Here is a 20,384-nt window from a genome sequence, read left to right as displayed (position 1 = left end):
TGAATACCAGTTGATGAAGCCACAGGAGGGAGGAGGGCTCTTGTGCTCAGATACCACTTGTGGGTTTTCCGTAGGCATCTGTTTGACCAAACAGGATGCTGGACTAGATGGGCAGGTTCTGCTTGTGTGCTTAGGACCGTAGTGCAGGCAAAAGTACAAAGGGATCCTGGTGAAGGCTTCAGCTGACTCCATCCTGCTGCCTGTTTCCCTTTCGTTCTGGTTTATGGAGCTGCATTCTCTAGGCTGGTCATTTTGAGGAATGCCACATTCTGCACACATTCCCTAAACATCAGGCATTTGGTTGCTGCTTTTGCAGAAAATGTAGAGCTGATCCTGAAGTCTGTCAACAGCCAGCACAGTACAGAGTGTCAGGATAATGACCAGCCTGACTACGACAGCGTTGCCTCTGACGAAGAAGTGGATCTGGAAACAAGCTCAGTCAAGGCACCCCGGCAGAAGGTGAGCCTGTGCAGAGATATCTAGAGGGCGGCAGCATGTTGGAAGGGGCTGTGCAAAAAGGCTGCTCCTCACGAAGCGCTCGCCTCAGGCCCATCACTGCTGCTAAAAGGTGAACAGTCCTTTGCAGAGTGAGCCTTGTCCCTGCTTATTTGAGCAGCTGGGCCTCCATCCCCAGCACTCTTGGTTCATTTGAAAAGAGATTTGTAAGGTTGCTTGGTTCCCCTTCCAGATCTGGAAGGAGACTTACGGCCTCTCCTGACTTTAAAGGAGAGAGAGAGAGATGGTACTTCAAAATCCTTGAGGTGTTTGGGGACACCTGCCTTTGGACCAGCATAAACCCTTTGATGCTAATTTTGAGAGCCTATCTCACTTTTGACTTCTGAGTTGAAAACTTCTAGTTATATTGATTCATTTGTGAATTGCCTTTGGAGTTGTTTGTTTTATGTTTGTTTCTGATGTGCAGTATATAAGTGGCACTGAATTCTGCATCATGCCATAGTATTCTCAGAGGCTTCATTGTTTATTATTTAACATGTCCCTTTTGACTTTGGTCCTCAAAGTGAGAGGAAACAGCTGTGTCTAAATGAGTAACACATCATTGTGTGTTGCGTTTTGCAGAGCCTGGATTCAGACTTGTCAGATGGACCCATCACAACCCAGGAATATCTACAGGTTAAAAACGCCCTGGTGGCTTCGGAGATGAAAATCCAGCAGTTAATGAAGGTGAACGTCAACTTGAGCGATGAGCTGAGGATCATGCAGAAGAAGGTAGCATGAGAGTGAACGAGAGAGGGTTTAGTTTAGTGCGCCTTGAGTAAAAACCCCACATGCATGAAAAGGGCAGAATGTTGAAAGCTCAAAAAAAGGACTGCAGAGCCTTCTGCAACCTGAGACCCTCCCACTGGCTGTTGGGTTCCTACTCCCATCATCCCTTACCACTCTGGTCAGTGGCCAGGGATCATGGGAGTTGGAGTCCTGCAGGGTAGCAGGTTGGTGAAGCATGGTCTAGCATCAACTTCCTGATTGATGGTGCTCAACTGTACTCAGCCGGGGCTCAAAGGGAGGGAAGCCACTTGGCTCCCCACCCCCATGAGCCGCAGGGTGTCCAATCCTGCACGAAGTTGTCCCTCACTGTTCACTGTGAAAGAAAAGGAAATGGAAGCCTTCTGTTCCTGTTAATTCCTCTTGGGATTGCTCAGGCTTGGACCCCCATAGATCAAATATTCATCACTTGCATCCCTAGACCACAGCCCTGGTCACCTTAATTCATAGTTTTCCCCTCCCCCCACCCGCTGATCTCAGTCACCCCATTAAGGAAAGGCATGACTGCAAATGGTTTAGGGTGGGTCTGTACAGCTATTTATGGATTCTCCCGTGTGGTGAGATTTTAAATCCATGAATTTCTTGAGTGGTCAAGGGCAATGCTTTGTCTACGCTGTGTCAGTAAAGTGAAAGAGTTTGCCTTTATTTTATATTTTTCTGTGCTGTCTTCTCCATAGCATGAAAAAGGAGAATGATAAACAAAATTATCTTGTTCTTTCTTTGAGAAGCTCAGGATGGGATACACTGTGTGGGCCTCTTGTCTTCACTGCAGCCCTGTGGGGTAGGCTAAGCCGAGGGAGACCGAGGAGTCCAAAGCCCTCCCAGTGAGCTTCATGGCAAATCAGGGATTTAAGCCCCGGTCTCCCTCATAGTCCAGTGCTCAAACCACAGCACTACCTGTTCTCAGCTCACAGTTTCCACCATGGCCGTGATCTACTGTGTGAGAGCAAACCCAGTGATCATAGCAAAATGTTTTGCAAAATATGAGCAATGGGGATCATAGAATCCTAGAATTGTAGAGTTGGAAGGGGCCGCAGGAGTCATCTAGTCCAACCTCTGACAATGCAGGAATCTTTTGCTCAACTTGGGGCTTGAACCCACGAACCTGAGATGAAGAGTCTCGTGCTCCACCAACTGAGCCCTTTCAGTTCTCAGTTCAATGTCACTAGACTTGTGAGCCTTGCTAAAATTATAATGCGCTTCTGGGAATGTGTGTAGGACTTTGAGTGCAAACTGTAGCTCCCCCCACCTACTTTTTCATCTCCCCCAAAGATTTTCAGCAAGTAGCAGCAGCTGACCACAAAGCCCCTCTTGGACGTGTTTTGTGTTTTAGATGGGTGGCCAGGGCTACTGCAGGCAGTGGGGAGGTAGTTTGAGAAATATGTTGCAGCTTAGAGTAAGAAGGAAGAGGAGGGGCTGAGGAAGGGTATCCACAGGCCTTCAGGGGTGGGAGAGAGAACTAACTTCCAAAGGCAGCGAAAGGGTTTTTTCTTTCTCTTTTCAAGATCTCTCTGACCCAACACTGCAATTGCATCTCCCCCTCCCCTTTATGATGGATGTAGCAATTCATGAGCCGCCAGTGGGTGTGGGCAACTTCCTCCTTTTATATCTATTTGTGGGGGGGGGGGAGAGAGAAAGCAGGAGCGCCAGCTGCTTTAAACTGCGCAGAAAACTGCAGAAGGCCCACCAGAGGTTTTATGGCTCTTCCTCCTGATTAATTGTGCCCTTAGCTGACTTGAGGACATTGTTGGGAATCTCTTGTGATGGGGCTCCTGTTCTGATCCCCCCTGTTGTGTTTCCATTCCAGTGGCCTTGCCCCTCTCTCTTGTGCAAATAGGTTTGAGTCTCGTTTCGTCTTCCACTTCCTGCGGTGACATTGCCATTTCCCCAGTTCCCTCTTTTCTCTGATTTGACTGTTGGGCGCTTGGCCTGAGTCAGCCGCTTTTAAAGAATGTTGCTAAAGCCGATGTCCGCGTTGCTCAGAAACTTGGCCTAGCTTGGGTTCACGTTGCTGGATGTTGGAGCTCCTCTTGACACACACAACCCCACCTGAAATTTTGGGGCTCCCAAAGCTTTGAGAATGTAACTGATTTGGCAGACGTTTCCTATAAAAGGAAAAGACTGCCTTTAAAAACAGAAAGACAAGCAAAACCTGGCTAGCTGGTGACAGTTTTCAAGCATGAGGATGCACCGACTGTGCTGCCCCCCTCCCCCAATTCTTGCTTTGCTGTGCTGTGGGGACATCCAAGCCCCCACTCTGAAATGTTTTATTCCAGCTTCAGACGCTACAGAGTGAGAACATGAGTCTCCGGCGGCAGGCCACAACAAACGCCTCCCTGACTCCCGCTGGCTCTGAGTACCCAGACGCCGGCAGCCACTCTTCCTTGATCTGGCGGCCCTCTGTGCGCAGCAGCCGGCCCATGTCCATGTACGAGACAGGATCAGCCCAGAAGCCCTACTTGCCATTGGCCGAGGTCTCCTACCCAGAGGAGCACATCACGTCGCGGCTGCAGCCGTTCCCTCCCCACGTAAGTAAGACCACCAACCTGCTGCCTCTTTGGGGGGGGCTGCTTGGGCTTGCCTCACTCAGCCTGCCCCCAATCTGAGGCTCCCCAGATGTTGGGCAAAGCTGGCCATGTCCCTGGGAGAAGTGCCTCTCTCTGCAGACAGAGCATCTCTGCCTAGCTCTTTGGGGCTGTAGCATTTCTGCTGTGCAGACTGGAGCTTTGGCCTTCCGCTTGCCCTCTTCATTTCACCTTTCGCCAACCTGGTGCCTGTCATATGAGGATGGGCTGCTGTTGCTCAGTGGGGAGAGAAAGCTGCTCTGTGCATGCTCAAGGAACCTTAAGCATACACTACGACTGCTTGTCAGTTTCTCTGATGAAGAGGGGCGATCAAATATGAAAGAGGGGTGGTGGTCAGTTAGCACCTTGAAAGATGTGGGACCCCAGGAGGGGGGCAGGGGGATCCGCAGGGGGCTTCTTCCCATGGGCTCCTCCATTACTTCAAAGCCAGAGTTTGCTCACGCCAACGTCCAAGCACCCTGAGCTCCTGCAGTGGTGTGTCTTTGTCTTTCCTTACTCAGTTCTTTTGCACCTTTGACTTGCTGATGCTGATGCTTGCCTCTTTGTGTCTTGCTGGATTTCAGAGATGTTGCTCTTGCACCCATTACCCACTCTTGGAACATTCTATTGTGGGTTTATTGATCTAAATCAAATCCCTTATGAATACACAGTGGAAGTGAGGAACAGGTTTAAGGATTTAGATTGGCTGAACAGAGTGCCTGAAGAACTATGGATGGAGGCTCGCAACATTATACAGGAGGCAGCTGGATGATATTCCAGCTGAACTATTTAAAATTTTTAAAAATGGTGCTGTTAAGGTGCTACACTCAATATGCCAGCAAATTTGGAAAACTCAGCAGTGGCCAGAGGATTGGAGAAGATCAGTCTACATCCCAATCCCAAAGAAGGGCAGTGTCAAAGAATGTTCCAACTACCGCACAATTGCACTCATTTCACATGCTAGCAAGGTTATGCTTAAAATTCTACAAGGCAGGCTTGAGCAGTATGTGGACCAAGAACTCCCAGAAGTGCAAGCTGGATTTTGAAGGGGCAGAGGAACCAGAGACCAAATTGCAAACATGCGCTGGATTATGGAGAAAGCTAGAGAGTTCCAGAAAGACATCTACTTCTACTTCATTGACTATGCAAAAGCCTTTGACTGTGTCGACCACAGCAAACTATGTGTTGACCACAGCAAACTATGGCAAGTTCTTAAAGAAATGGGAGTGCCTGATCACCTCATCTGTCTCCTGAGAAATCTCTATGTGGGACAAGAAGCTACAGTTAGAACTGGATATGGAACAACTGATTGGTTCAAAATTGGGAAAGGAGTATGACAAGGCTGTATATTGTCTCCCTGCTTATTTAACTTATATGCAGAATTCATCATGCGAAAGGCTGGGCTAGATGAATCCCTAGCCGGAATTAAGATTGCCGGAAGAAATATCAACAACCTCAGATATGCAGATGACACAACCTTGATGGCAGAAAGTGAGGAGGAATTAAAGAACCTTTTATTGAGGGTGCAAGAGGAGAGTGCAAAATACGGTTTGAAGCTCAACATCAAAAAAACAAAGATCATAGCCACTGGTCCCCTCACCTCCTGGCAAATAGAAGGGAAAGAAATGGAGGCAGTGAGAGATTTTACTTTCTTGGGCTCCATGATCACTGCAGATGGTGACAGCAGTCACGAAATTAAAAGACGCCTGCTTCTTGGGAGAAAGGCGATGACAAACCTAGACAGCATCTTAAAAAGCATAAAGCCATGGTTTTCTCAGTAGTGATGTATGGAAGTGAGAGCTGGACCATAAAGAAGGCTGATCGCTGAAGAATTGATGCTCTTGAATTCTGGTGCTGGAGGAGACTCTTGAGAGTCCCATGGACTGCAAGAAGATCAAACCTATCCATTCTGAAGGAAATCAGCCCTGAGTGCTCACTGGAAGGACAGATCGTGAAGATGAGGCTCCAGTACTTTGGCCACCTCATGAGAAGAGAAGACTCCCTGGAAAAGACCCTGATGTTGGGAAAGATGGCGGGCGCAAGGAGAAGGGGACGACAGAGGACGAGATGGTTGGACAGTGTTCTCGAAGCTACCAGCATGAGTCTGACCAAACTGCGGGAGGCAGTGGAAGACAGGAGGGCATGGCGTGCTCTGGTCCATGGGGTCACGAAGAGTCGGACATGACTAAACGACTAAACAACAACATTGTGGGTTTCTTTCTTTTTTATAAGAACCTGCTTTTATACTGTGCACATGTGCCTGCGCGTGCATGTGTGTATCTTTCTCTCCCTTATTTTTAGGCAGGGAGGAATGGGCTGGTGACCAGCCATTCTTCCTCCATGCCTTTTTTCTCCATTCTCTACTGGTTGGGATACAGAAACACACAAAGGGTTGTGTACAGTACATCTTCCCTGGAAAAGCCCCCACTTCTGCTAGCAGAGCTGTTCCTTCTCCTTCTTCTGCAGGAGGGTCACTTCTTATCCACCCCTCAGACTTTACCATGCCTGAGCTTCTGGCACTGTGGATCCACCATGCCTCTGCCTCTCCCCGCCTCCCCTTATTTCTATCTCAGCTGCTTGAACTGCGAAGTTGCCTGGCAGATCAAGCTGGAGTGCTGGCTGAGGCTGAGAGGTGGCCACAGCCGCCTGAGAAGGTTTAACTGTTCTGCGTTGGGGGAGGGGCTGCTGTGCCAGCTGGACCAGAAATTGGGTGAGGCTGTAATGCTTGCAAGGCAGTCCGCAGAATCTCTTGCTCAATCTGCTGGTGGTTTTGCTGGCCACCTGGGCAAAGAAGCCCTGGAGGGCTTGGCAAGCCGAGAGGGAGAAGGGCAGCTGGGCAGGGGCCTGTGGTGACAGCTGGGAGGTGGGCGCAGCTGAGAAGGCCAAAGTCACAGCAAGGAATAAAGCTCTTGGGGTGTGTCGGGGGCTGTTCCAGCTTAAGGAGCAATGTAGTAAAGCCAGGGGGAGGGGAGTCCAGAAGAGGAGCCAAGCAGGATGGGGGGGGGCAGACCACAGATGGATTTGCACAGGATGCAGTCGACAAGAATCACAAGATCATCAAGTTGGAAGGGACCCTGAGGGTCACCTAGTCCAACCCCCTGCAATGTAGAAATCACAACTAAAGCATCCAAGACAGATGGCCATCCACCTCTGTTTAGGGTGTGAGCAGAGATACGGCAAGTTTTAATAGTGGGGACTCCTGGCTTCCAGCAGACGTGTCCCTTCAGTGATATCAGAGCAGCTCAGCCAATGGCAGCCAGAGAATCACCTGTCATTAAAGTGGCACCGCAGGGTCAGAGTTTAGCTTGTGCCACCAAGAGGGATGAAGCAAGAAGGAAAAGGAAAAGGGGGGAGGCAGTTGGAGGGCGGAGAAGGCAATGGGGGAGATCCGTCCTCTTCCTAGGGGTTCTTTCTCCTGGTGATGCAGAACCATGGAAAAGCAAGATGACAAAAGTGTGCTTTTGATACCATCTGTGCAAGGAGATGCCTGTTCCTTATATTTCTGTCTTTTAGCCTTCCAGAATTTAATTTCTGGATCTGATATTCTATTTATTCTGGTCTCCCTGGATTTTGCTCTGCTCTTAAATTGCCCTCGAAGTGTTCTGTAAGTATTGGAGAAACGGGTGTTGGGTCTTCCCATCCACCCACATGTAAACCCCTCCCTTAATGAGCTGATACCCAGATCACTTTTACTCCATGGTGTGCTGTCCACTTCATAGGTAATTAGTTCAGAAATCCTTCAGGCAGAGGGCAAAACAGGGAAGAGGGTAACTGCAGCTTTGTAGGAGTGGAGCTCCCCAAACAAGAAATTTCCCAGCACTTTAAAGTATCAGCAGTGGCCAAAATCCAGCAGGGTTTTGCAGTTACCATGATTCTATTAAACAGAGCACAACAACAAACATAAGACAAGCGCTGCAGGATCAGGCCAAAGACCATCACGTCCAATCTCCTGTTCTCACAGCAGCCAACTAGACACCTCAATGGGAAACCCGCAAGCTGGACCCAAACACAAGAGCGACACTCTCCCCACTTGCGATTCCTGGCAACAGTTATTTGTAGGAGCAGCTGCTTTTGACGGAGGTGGAACATAGCCTGGGGGGCTAGTTGCCATCCATAGCCCTCTCCTCCAGGAATTTGTCCAATCCTCTTTTAGAGCCAGCTAGGTTGGCACCTCCCTGCCTCTTGTGGGAGAGAGTTCCATAGTTTTAACTGTGCAGGGTGCAAAGAAGGACTTTCTTTTGTCTGTCCATTGGCTGACCCCAGTGCATTCAAGTCGGAGGGTGAATGTATCACTTTGTCCATGCTGTACACGGAAGCGCATAGGGCTGGCATAGCTGAGAAACGCTGGTGTTTTTGGAATGAGGACAGTGGTAGCAGTGGGGGCAACGGGCCCTCTGCTTGAGAGCAGTGAGAGTAAGTAGCCCTGGGTTAGGCAGAGCAAAGGTCTGGCTCTAAGAGCATCTTGTCTGGCTGTATCTATGAATCTGGTGGCACTCATCTTGCCTCCTGCCCTTTCTCTTCCAGGCATCCAAACTGGAAAAGCAGAGCAGCCTGCCTGAAGGGGATTATGACAATGCCGTTCCTGCGCTGGAGCCCGACGAGACAGGGTAGGCATCAGGAGAGCATGGGCTGTGTATGAGTATTACTGTTGATTAGTATTTATTACCCACACTTCACCGTAAGGGCCCAGAGCAGGTTGCAGCATTAAAACACCATATGAAAAGTAAATTTAAGCAACTTACAAGCATAAAAGTAAGGTGGGCTCTACAAACTTTGTCTCAGGTGACAAAGGCCAGGGTCAAGAGGAGCCTTTTCAGCCTTTGCTGGAGGCTATATAATGCAGGCTCCAGGTGCCTCTGTGAGGAGGGGGGAGGTCCCTAGGTCAGAACCCAAGAAGGTCTTTCCTGTGTTTGAGGTGTATATGTGGGTTGGAGCTTTGGACACCCAATGTTCTCACCTTGAATTGGGCCAGGTAAGGAGCTGGCAACCAGTGTGGCTGTTTTAAAACAGGGCTTATATGAAATCTAAATGGGTGGGAAACCCATGAAGACTTCCAGAGGTTTCTGGACTCCAGCCTCCCGTCATCCCTGAGCATTGCCCATGCTGGCTGCAGGGGCTGCTGGGAGTTGGAGTCCTGCGACCTCTGGAGGGTCCCCCACAAGCAGTGTTGTCCCTGTCCTCCTGGTTTGTAGCTGGGCGCTCACACAGCCTCCTCTGCCAGCTGGAGGCCCTCCACCTCTTGCAGGACTCCAACTCCCAGCAGCCAGGGATTGTGGGATCTGAAGTCCAGCAGCGGCCAAAAGTCCACAGATAACACAGGGTCCCTTCAGTTCCTTTCAAAGCGCAACATGGCAACCCTCAAGACTGGGCAGGAAGTTTTGCTGAGCACATGCCTCAGTGTGACTCCTGTAATCGAGCCAGGCTGTATTTCACAAGCGAGTGAAGAAAAGCCCCCCCCCCCCGCCTCCCCGGTTCTCTCCCCAAATGGCCCTGGGGAAAGCTGTAGGCAGTGAGCCAGAGCCTCCAGGAAGCATATCTTTTCTGGGCCTTGTTCATGACTGCCTACAAGTGGAGGATGAATCTTAGGGTGAAGGAGGTTGCCTGTTCTTTACCTGACAGCCAAGCCCAGCTGGCTAGGGACTTGGGGTGGAGAGCAAAGAGCACCGTTGGCAGCCTTGCAGATGTCCCCCCCACCCCCACCCTCTTTAGTGGCTTGTTTCATATCAGTCTTCAAAGGGAGAGGAAAACAGTTATCCTCTGGAAATTTTCTCTTGGCCACTTGGCAGAGATTCTGATTTGCCAGAGACAGTCAGGCAAGTGGCCCTCTGAAACGCTTGCGTGTGTGTGTGTTGGCAGAATCAGCAGGAAGGCCAGGCAGCGAAGCACCTTCCGACAGGGAGAAGGGCCCACCTCCGAGGCCAAGGACCCAGATGCCAGCCCCAGCCTCCCCAGCACAGAGGACGTAATTCGGAAAACAGAGCAGATCACCAAGAACATCCAGGAGCTTCTGCGGGCAGCTCAGGAGAACAAACACGACAGGTGAGGAGGCCAGGAAGTCAGAGCAGAGGTCACTGGAAGAAGCGCTTGAGTATCCTGGTCTGCGTTGAGCAAAAGTGCTCTTCCCCCATCAGGAGGGATCCTGGAATCAATTAGATGAGGCAGCATGCAGAGCGATGATGATGCGTGTGTGTCTTGCAAGTGTGGGTTGACGTCCTTCTTTCTTTAAAGAAAGAGAGGCCCAAATTCTTGTACACCTGGCTGGCTTTGCTACCTTTTCCATCCAAGGCAACTGGCAGCTTTTATTTTCATCCTTCTGGACCTCCTAACAGGCCAGGATCTGGTGCTTAAAATCATGCCTTCCTCCTCTTTAGCTGGGAAAGGGTGTGTCTACAAGAGGAGTCCTGAGCGACACAAGTATCTGATGGTGTCCTGGATTTTCCCACGCCCCTTCCTGCTCGCCCCATTCGGGGTTGGAGGGGTGTCAAGAGGCAGAAGTGACCCTGGGAGTTTGGGAGGGGGGAAGCTTGAGTCACATGTGTGTCCTCTTGAGCAAAAGTGTAGGTTATGACAGCTTTATGCGCTCCTTGGTTCTGCAAGCGCTCCGTTGGGCTGTGAGATGCTCCTGTGCTGAGTTAACTGCAGAAAAACCCACTCTCTCCTTCTCTCTGTCTCTCTCTCTGGTTTTCCTCCTTGGGGTGCCCAGGCCATTCAGGCACAGCAGCGCCCCCAAGCTTAGGCACAGCCTGGGCTGTTTCAGTCCCCTGGTTCCATGGGCCGAGCGAGCTTCTCTGCAGCCTCTGACCCTCCGGCAGCCTGACCCTCCCACCACCTGGTATTCTGGCCTCTGTCCCTGCCTCCCAGGCACAGTGTCCTTTTTCTTTCTTTGGAGTCCTCCCCTCCCCTCCCAAGCATGGGGTGTTTAGCGGTTATGCAAGAAAGGCTGCAGAACACCCTGGCCCAGCCTGCTCAGCACCATTTGGGAGAGGAGCTGGGGTTTGATGGGAGTGCAGTTTGGGGCCAGCAAGCGGGTGGAGGGTTCCTTCATCCAGCCTGGCATTTTTTGTCTGCTCCGTCCCTGGTACCCTAATGTGCAGCAGTGAAAGGGGAAACCTTCTTTGACCATCCACAGGGGTGTCACCTGCTCAGCTGGCACCCTGTGTTTCATCACAGGTTGTACTTGCCTCGTGGGACAAGTACACTTGAGGGCAGAAAACAGAAGCGCAGGCAGCTGATGTCTGAGAGACCTAAATCCAGATGAAGAATCCCCACAAGAGCTAAAAGAAAAGGTTCAGGCCCTGGCATTTGGTGATGGGACACCCCCTCCTCAGCCATGGAGAAAGATGGCCTGGGAACAGGATGAGTGCTAAGAGGCAGGGAGTGGGAGGGTGCAAGGGAGCGGCTTCATCTTTGAGCTTTAGGAAGGTCCTGGCTGCTCTTGGAGCATAGCAGGAACTCTGCTGATCCTAGGTGGGCTTGCTGAAATGGGCTTTTCATTTTCTTGCTCAGGTGAGGGACATGTGTCCCTCCCACACACAGTTGAACTCCAACTCCCAGCATGGTCCTACAGTCCAATGGCATCTAGAGGGCTGCACAAGTTGTTCAGCCCTCTTGTACATGTTAAACTGGAACTCACTGCCGCAGGAGGCAGGGATGGCCACTGGCTTGGATGGCTTTAAAAGGGCTTTGGACAAATACAGGGAGGAGAATAAGGCTCTTAGCCGTGATGACTCTGCTCCCTGGGTCCCATCACCATCCTCCTGGGGTCTGGCGGCAACTGTTTGGGCTCCACATCTGTCTCCACCTCTGATGGGCTTTAGATGAGACCTTCCTTGCCTCAAGCAACTTTCCTGCATAATCGTCCATGACTGACCCAGCTCCCCATCTCACCTGCCTGCCTGTCTCTCTGTGGCTTGAGTTTGGGGAGGAGCATGGAGGTTGGGCATGCAGCTGGTAGCAAGGAGGTGTGTGTGTGTGTGTGTGTGTGTGTGTGTGTGTGTGTTGACTGGGGGACTAATGCACACATGGCTGGGCCACAATCCCTGGCTAACACTTCTGAGCGCACAAGTTGGCTCTTGTGGGCTGTGTGGATCTTGGCACTTCAGGCACACAGGCTCCAATCCCTGCTTGCCTGTAACTCCATCACGTCACTTTTTGGGGAGCATTTTGGACACTATGATAAGCATTTTGCCCCTCCTCCCCGCTGCCTCCTCTCCACGATGGCTCTGCTCTGCCTCTACAGTTGGGGGAAGCAGTGCTTCTGAATCCCAGTTGCTGGAAACTGCAAGAGGGGAGAGGGCTCTGGTGCTTGGATCCCGCTTGCGGGTTTCTAACAGGCATCTCATTGGCCCCTGTAAGTACAGAAAACTGGACTCGGTGGGCCCTTGGCTTGATCCAGCAGCCTCTTCTTAAGTTCTTAGGACCATTGCTCTCTGAAAGGGACAGTTTGCATCTCCTCTGCTCTCTCCCAGGACAATGAGACTCTTTTCTATGAGACAACTTAAAGCTTTTCTTCTGGCTACTATTTTTATTTTAAAGTCTCCACATCAAGCATTTGGACTTCCCAGCTGTACTTCTTGTGTTGCCACTTGCCAAGGTGCATGAGGTGGGCCTGGATGTGTGGACACCCTTGTTTTTAATGGCTTTGCCTCTGCAGCAACTAATGTCACCTTTTGTGGCCTTGGGGGTGGGGGAACTTGCTTCCCTTAGAATGACCTGCCCCCTCTCTCCCCTTGCAGCTACATCCCCTGCTCAGAAAGGATCCACGTGGCAGTGACGGAGATGGCTGCCCTCTTTCCAAAAGTGAGTAGCCCTGCAGAGGTCAGAGGGGGGCTCTGAATGCAGCAGGGACTCCCTTGTGGTGGCCAGCCTGTGGAAAGGACCAGAGGACTTATTTCATTTCACCTTTATTTCCAAGGAGCTCAAGGGAGCGTGCATGGTTCTTCCCACTCCTCATTTAATCCCCACAACAGCTGTGTGAGGTAGGTTAGGCTGAGAGAGGCAGTGACTAGACCAAGGTCACACCCAGTGAGCTTCCTGCCCAAGTGGGGATTTGAACCCTGACCTCTCTGAGGTCTTAGCCCGGCACGCTAACCAGGACAGCCCGCTGGCTCTCTTGGGAGAACTCTTACCAGCCACAGGAAGTGGTCTTAGGCCAGACACACCAGGGGTCCCTCTAGCTTGGCACTGGCTGTCTCCATGGATGGGTGGCAGATCTGTAGGGTTTTGGACAAAGGGTCTGCATGCAGAGTGGGCTCCTTTGCCAGCCGTGAAGCTCTCTATTCCCATCCCGTCCTTATTAGCTTCTTTAAATGCAATATTTCATTGTGAGTTTTGTAAATAATAAAATATATTATAGTTATGTAAATCATCTTAATGTCCAGAGACTGGTAACATCTAACCAGATCTAAAGAGAAAGGGAATTCTGACACAATCATATTGTATACAGAGATGTAAAACCTTATGCCATACATTCCGCTGCTCACACCTGAATCTCTGGCTGAGCGACACAGCGAGAAATAATCCAGGTTTGCCCACACTGAGTGAATAGTCAAAGGACAAGAAGGAGAGTCTGACTAAACAGCAGGAAAAGTTATCTGACAGTAAGGGAGTCTCTCAGAAGGTGGTGCGCTCCCTTTCACTGGAAGTTTTCAAACAAAGGTTGTGTGGCTGCCTGTCAGGGATTCTTTAGCTGTGATTCCTGCATTGCAGAGGGTTGGACCAGATGACCCCTGGGGGTCCCTTCCAGTGCTACAGTTCTGATTCTAGGACACTGGAGCCAGTCTCAGCTCCCTGGATGAAGCCTTTCTCCAGGCCTAACCGTAAATCCTCTTAGGTCAGCGGTGGCGAACCTATGGCACACGTGCCAGAGTGGGCACGCGGAGCCCTCACTGCTGGCACACATGCCATCGGCCCATCCACGCTGTTGTTTTGTTGTTTTTTCCATTTGTGCTCCACCTCCTCCCCATGCTACTGCGTGCATCCACTGCTTAAACCCAGAACTTTTCTTTTTCTTTTTTCCTGGTAGCCGGCGATTGTGTTCGGCGATTGGTCTGTTTTTCAATTGGCTACAGCAGAGGCTGTTTCTGATTGGACATAACAGTGTTCGTTATTTGACCCTCGTGATTTTTTTTCTGCACTTTTCCCAGTGCTGGGTGGTAGTTCCCAGCTCCCCCCTCCAAGCCAGGCCTCGCCCATTCCCTTCTGCCCCCCCCCCCACTCCAATCCTCCACAGGCTCCTCGTCTCCCTTGGGCTTGACCTGCCTGGGCTAGGAGGGCACCTGTGCCCGCCACCTACCTGCGTGCCTGGCCCAACCCAGCCTCACCCCTTTGCCATTGCAGGAGGGAGGGAGGAAGATGGGGAAGACCACACCAGGGTAGCAGGCAGGCAGGCAGGCAGGCATGGCTGTTGGGCTGGCTGGCTGGGGTGGGGGCTCTCCCTCTCCCTCTCCTCCTGTCCGCTGCTCACCTGGCTGCTCCGTCCTCCCCATCGCATCAGCCTGAGAACGAGCCAGCCAGCTAGCCAGGGAGCGCGCCCAGCGCATCTGGTGGGAGGGGGGAAGACGGAGGTAGATGGTGAGAACCGCGGCAATTTTTCTGTTCTGTCTCTCCCCCAGAAAGCTCAAAAACTTTGGGCACTTTGCAATAAATAAGTGGGTTTTGGTTTGCAGTTTGGGCACTTGGTCTCTAAAAGGTTTGCCACCACTGTCTTAGGTGCACACAACGGAAGCAACTGCTAATACACTTTTGCAGTGGAAAGAAAATATTTGGCCCTTTAACCTATCTTCCTCTCTGCATGCTCCTTTAGCCCCCTGCCTCTGATGTTCATGCAGAAGTGCTGCTCTAGCCGGGTGGTGCCTGCCCCCCTGTGTCATGCTTTCCCCCCTTTTCCTCTGTCCTCCCCAGAAGCCCAAGTCTGAGCTGGTGCGCACCTCTCTGCGGCTGCTGACCTCCAGTGCCTTCCGACTGCATTCCGAGTGCACAAAGGCCCTTCCGCCAGAGTCCTGCCCCCTGGCCGACATTCAGCTGGTCACCCAGCAGGTCATTCAGTGCGCCTATGACATCGCCAAAGCTGCCAAGCAGCTGGTCACCATTACAACCAAGGAGAACACCAACTGAGGCTGCCGTGTCCCCCCACCTCCGCAGCAGGCCTCCTGCAAAGGGTCGGCTTGGAAGCTGAACATTTTCATGTTTTTTACAGGAATATTTAAGGTGGTGCATTACTTCTTTTTTAAAAAGGAATCTCAGTATTAAAGGGGTTTTGCATGTTTCCCCCCCTCAAAAGGACCCCCCCCCCAGAATTAATGTAACCCACTGCCTTATTTTATGCCTGTATTGCCAGTGTAAAGAGGGTGTCAGTGTATGGAACGTCATGAGCCAATCTTCGCATCAACCGCTCTCACAGGGATGTGGGGGGGGGGGCAGGGAGTGGCGGGGAGGGTCGCACTCTGCACCATTTGTGAACTGAAATGCTCATATCAGGATACAGGGCACATATCCCCAAGTCTTGTTATGCAGCTGTTTGACACACCTGAACCACTATGTTGTACGTACCACTAACCTCTGAAGAGCAGGGGTAGGTAAGGACACCCCCCCCAACATGATCCCTGCCAATCAGTCCCCACCCCTTGCGAAATACCAGGCCATCAAAGGCTTGCTACAAAATGGTAGGACTAGCCTCCCGACCCCTTTAATATTTTAGTCTCCTGGGACTCTTCTTTGCTTTCAATGGTGGAAGCAGATGGGAGTGTCTCAGATTTTTTTTGGCCCCAGTTCATATGGATCTTTGAGAAAGTGCTTTTCATGACATAACTGCACCACAAAGCTTTCCTAGGGCAAAAAACGATTTTTTGCTTGTCCTGTTTCTGCTCACCCGCCCCCACTCCTCCTTTGGGGTATCTGCATTCCTGGGAGGATGGCTTGCTGGTGGTGGCTGTGCCAGGAGCGGTGCACTGCAGGGAGTGTCTGGTTGCAGGTGGGACTGAAGGTCCATCTTGGGTGGCAAAGGTACAGTGGAAACCAGCCTGGATTTGGGGAGGAGTGAGAGACTGATTGTCTTGTGTTTTTTTGGTGGGGGGGGGGGAGAACTGCTGGTGTTGAGAGCTGGGCTTGGTGTCCTGTCCCATTTGAGCCCCGACAACCTTGCTTCTTGAGAGCCACTGTTCCTGTGTTCACCAAGGCGGCAGGGCAGGGTGACATTAAGAAAGGGGGCAGCTGTGCTGGGTGGCTGAGAAAGCCTCTGCTTTGCTGTTGGGTGTCCAAGTGGTCCAGTGGATGCCATGGTTTGCAGACAAGATGCCGTGAAGCAGAGTGGCCCAGCCAGGGTGTATGTGTAGAGAGAGGAAGCAGCTGGGGGGGGTGTAGAGAGAGGAAGGTGGACCCTGTTCCAGAGGCTGAATGCACCTGCTGGTGAAAGGATCATAGTAATTCCTGCTAGGTTGGCAATTTGGCTGGTGCTTCATGGAACGAAACAGGTTCCATTGATGGGCATGCATGAGAGAGGTTCCTACACTAGAGCACATTGGTTGCACGGAAGCCCTGCTGCCATCGCTAGGCCTTGAGGGAGTGGTGACAGGTTTGTTTTGTTGGGTTTGGTGGGCCTTAAATGGCCCTCTATGGCAAGAACTAGGTCTGGGTCAGGAGCCTCTCCCCCCCCTTATGCCCAGTTTGATCCTCAGTGCTTCAGAACATCCTTTGTGCCACTTGAGGGGAGTCTTCCCTGGGGAAGGCGGTTCAGGGGGCAATTCTGCATAGTGTGTCTGGGGGAGAGATTTCTGGGATGGTCCCAACAGCATGCAGCATGCTGTGTAGTGATTTCTGGCAGGGGCCCTTTAACAAACAGCTGATTTTGTCCAGCGACAGCCCCACCCCCTCCCTTCATCTTGGTGCGTCTGGGCCACCCCACTAGTAAAGGGTTCCGATGAATCCGGAGAAATTCTTATGAATTCTGCTGAATTGCTGAATGGAGAGAGAGTCTTGGGCTACAGCCGGCCTGTGAGAGTTTGGTGCTCAAGGTGGAAAACCCAAAGGGCAGCCTGTGGGCACATCATGCCCAATTCTGTGCACACCTGTCTCATAACAAGCAAGAGCTGTGTGCAAGGGTGCCTTGTGGTGCTCTGGGTTCATCTCCCACTCATTCCACTGCAGCCTTCCACCCCAGCAGGACAAGACCCACTTAGCTCCTCTTCTCTTAAGAGTCTGGCCAAAATGTACGCACAAAACCGAGAGGGTCTCGGGTCTGGGGAAATAGGAAGCTTGAGGCTGGCTGGGCCTGAGCAAGCAAGTCAACCTTCCTCCTGCCCTGCCTAGTGCTCCCCCCGGCAGGCTCTGCCACGGCCCGTGAAGTTGCCAGCTCACTGCAGGGTACTGCTTCTGTACAAGGCAGAGGAGGCGGTCTACCCACCTGCATGCCACTCATAGGAAATGGGCAGACAGGCTGTCTGCTCCAGGGATGCTTGGCTGGTGGTGGAGAGGTTTCTGGGTTTAGAAGCAGCAGTCCAACTTGAGGGGTGTGTGTGAGAGTGTGTGTTTTACCCTGTTGGTATTTATATATTAAAAGAAACCAAACCAAGTGCCATAATAATGTTGGATGCTGATGTTACCTTGTAATTAACTACCTTTTTAAAAAGTATTGTACTATTTTTGGGTTTAAAGAAACAAACAAACAAAAAAGGTAGAACAGGTATCTTGCTTTTTCTGTTCTTGTCTCCTAGTTTTGTCTTCTTGCAAACAGTGTTGACTGGCATGAAATGTTGGCTGAGCATAGCTGTCAACTTTTCCCTTTTCTTGCGAGGAATCCTATTCGGAATGAGGGAATTTCCCTTAAAAAAGGGAAACGTTGACAGCTATGTGGCTGAGACCGATTTGGATGTCTTTGCCCTTGTTGGGCCTGTGGGCCCATTGCAGGCAGAGAAACTGTTTTGGGCAGCAAGCGCACTCCTCCCTGCCAGGAAGTAGGCTCAGGAAAGGGAAAGCACCTGACCGCTGGGTTCTAGGTCCTTCTCTCATGGACAAAGCAAAGGAGCAACACCAGCTTGCAGTAAGAGAGTTAGAAAGCTTTATTGAGCCTTTGGACATCCCTGTCAGAGCCTGAATGGGAAGTGCTTGGAGCCTCCCACCCTCTTCTTCCTTGCACTGCTTTGCCAACAGCAATAATAGGTAGCTGCTGCTTCCACATCTAAGTTTGGGGAAGGTGAAGGCTTGCAAGGACAGCGTGTGGTTGAGCTGCTGCCTGCTGGCTGAGTCTGTCCACCACCATCCCATATCTCCCCCAAGTGCCTTGAAGGATCAGCAATCCCCACCTGCAGAGCCTCTTAGAGCCACAGCTGTGCCTGCCCTCCAGGAAGGGCCAAAGCCTTCAGCAGGAGAGGGCTGCTGTGCGAGGGGGGGCGGGGGGCTGCAACCCTCCAGCCTCTCTCCTTTTTAATCTGTACAAATACTCCCACAGCACCCCCAGCAGGAAGCAACCAGGAAGCGGCTCCCACATTGAGGATTTTAATCTACTGAAACTGGAAAGCAAGCCCCCTCTCGCTTCTTTAGGTCCAGGCTGCTTTGGGATAGCTGTAGCTCTGGAAAAGAACAGAGAAGGAGAAATGTTTTCAGTTCTTGCAGGTAACACTTTGCCTTCAACCCCTGGCAGATCCCTGAATGAAACTGCTGGGATGGGAGGCAGCTGCATGTGTAAATAAGAGGTGGTGAAGGCTGCCTTGCTGTGCCCCAAATATGTTGGTCCAGGCACAAAACCCCAAACAGTTTGGAAATGCCTGACTCCCTTCTCCAGGACGAATGTGCTAGGAGGCCAGACAGACAGGCTGGCTGCTCCCCCATATAGAGGGCTTGGCTCATTCACAAGAGGAATTTCAGAAACACCCGGGGGACAGAATCACTCTTCTCTTGCCCACAGGATGGGGAAATTCCCTGTTGACTGGCATGAGGCACCAGTTCTGATAGGCTGCAGCCTCCGCCCCCCCTCACCTTGTTGCGATAGCCAAGCTCCATCATGCGCCTGGCGGCCAGTTGCTCCAGCTCCGCGTTGCGCTGCTCCTGCTGCTTGGTCTCAGCCGCTTCCTCCCACTGGCACTGCAGCTCCTCCTGCTCCTGCCGATGCCGCTCCGTGAGCTGAAAAAGCAACAGGGAAAGGAGAGGGAAAACCCAGCAAGATGGGTACATCGTCACAGCCCACGTGAACTATTAGAGCTCACACAGTTAGCAGTCCTCTCTGGACAGCCCACCTACCCTCCTGCTTCCCCCTGTGAGCTTGTGCCTCCCAAGTCCCTCTTCTTAAGCACAGCTCGCCTTGAACTTTGAGCATCATTTTGTCATCACCTGCTGCATGAGGTCCTGTGCCCCCAGCCCTTGATCAGTCCTTCACTTCTCGCTCCCGTCTCTGCCTGACTACTTCCCTTTTGTGTGGAAAAACAGTCCCATTCCTGACTGGGGAGAGGAACCACAAAGCAGAATGATGAAGCAGACCATCTTGTAGCTGACGTGAGGATAACTGCCCTGTATTGTCTAGACCCACCCAGACACCAAAGGTCTGGACCCCTCCTGCTTTTGGTTTTTGATGGCAGAAAGTGAGGAGGAATTAAAGAACCTTTTAATTAGGGTGAAAGAAGAGAGCGCAAAACATGGTCTGAAGCTCAACATCAAAAAAACAAAGATCATGGCCACTGGGCCCATCACCTCCTGGCAAATAGAAGGGAAAGAAATGGAGACAGTGAGAGATTTTACTTTCTTGGGCTCCATGATCACTGCAGATGGTGACAGCAGTCACGAAATTAAAAGACGCCTGCTTCTTGGGAGAAAGGCGATGACAAACCTAGACAGCAACTTAAAAAGCATAAAGCCATCACTTTCCCAGTAGTGATGTATGGAAGTGAGAGCTGGACCATAAAGAAGGCTGATCGCTGAAGAATTGATGCTTTTGAATTATGGTGCTGGAGGAGACTCTTGAGAGTCCCATGGACTGCAAGAAGATCAAACGCATCCATTCTTAAGGAAATTAGCCCTGAGTGCTCACTGGAAGGACAGATCGTGAAGATGAGGCTCCAGTACTTTGGCCACCTCATGAGAAGAGAAGACTCCCTGGAAAAGACCCTGATGTTGGGAAAGATGGTGGGCGCAAGGAGAAGGGGACGACAGAGGACGAGATGGTTGGACAGTGTTCTCGAAGCTACCAGCATGAGTCTGACCAAACTGCGGGAGGCAGTGGAAGACAGGAGGGCCTGGCGTGCTCTGGTCCATGGGGTCACGAAGAGTCGGACACGACTAAACAACAAAGTCCTACAGGGGCTGCCAGCTGGCTCCTGAGCAAGACCTACCTGCGCTTCCAACTCCCGCCTGCGCTCAGTTTTCAGCGCAGCCTCCATTTCCTTCTCCCGGTGCGTCAGCTGCTTGGCCACTTCAAGCTCCTGGATCAGCTGCTCCCGGGACTTCACCGATTCCTGCTGCGCCTGCCTGTTCCTCTCCATCCTCTCTTGGATCTGGCGCTCCCTCTCCGCCAGGACCTGTTTCAACCAAGAGGTGAGAGGGAGGGAGAAGCCC

General features: G+C 51.6%; 2 protein-coding genes across 19 annotated transcripts in view; one reads left to right on the top strand and one right to left on the bottom strand.

The window, feature by feature from the left end:
* GIT2 (GIT ArfGAP 2) overlaps positions 1-17,524 on the top strand; it is a 33,039-nt gene extending 15,515 nt beyond the window's left edge. For 2 of the 11 annotated variants that reach the window (XM_083583839.1, XM_083583836.1), the window contains exons 13-20: positions 317-459; positions 1,078-1,227; positions 3,558-3,809; positions 8,370-8,452; positions 9,702-9,884; positions 10,549-10,677; positions 12,581-12,644; positions 14,748-17,524. In XM_083583839.1, the coding sequence (XP_083439965.1) occupies positions 317-459; positions 1,078-1,227; positions 3,558-3,809; positions 8,370-8,452; positions 9,702-9,884; positions 10,549-10,677; positions 12,581-12,644; positions 14,748-14,960 (1,217 nt within the window). In that variant the 3' untranslated portion in view covers positions 14,961-17,524. The remainder of the gene's footprint in view (positions 1-316; positions 460-1,077; positions 1,228-3,557; positions 3,810-8,369; positions 8,453-9,701; positions 9,885-10,548; positions 10,678-12,580; positions 12,645-14,747) is intronic. The other 9 variants (XM_083583844.1, XM_083583843.1, XM_083583846.1 and 6 more) reach the window with 5 other exon arrangements.
* A 351-nt stretch (positions 17,525-17,875) lies between these two features.
* Positions 17,876-20,384, bottom strand: part of TCHP (trichoplein keratin filament binding) — an 82,065-nt gene continuing 79,556 nt past the window's right edge. For all 8 annotated transcript variants that reach the window (XR_014541272.1, XM_083583892.1, XM_083583890.1 and 5 more), the window contains 3 exons: positions 20,162-20,347; positions 18,816-18,959; positions 17,876-18,409 (listed from right to left, as the gene is read on the bottom strand). Coding sequence is in view for 7 of the 8 variants with exons in the window: in XM_083583892.1 (XP_083440018.1) it covers positions 18,377-18,409; positions 18,816-18,959; positions 20,162-20,347 (363 nt within the window). In the remaining variant the exon portion in view is untranslated. The remainder of the gene's footprint in view (positions 18,410-18,815; positions 18,960-20,161; positions 20,348-20,384) is intronic.

This window comes from Podarcis filfolensis (assembly GCF_964270895.1).
Source record: "Podarcis filfolensis genome assembly, chromosome: 13".
Taxonomy (NCBI): Eukaryota; Metazoa; Chordata; class Lepidosauria; order Squamata; family Lacertidae; genus Podarcis; species Podarcis filfolensis.
Note: the sequence above shows the minus strand (reverse complement) of the source record. Positions and strands in the feature narration are given on the sequence as shown.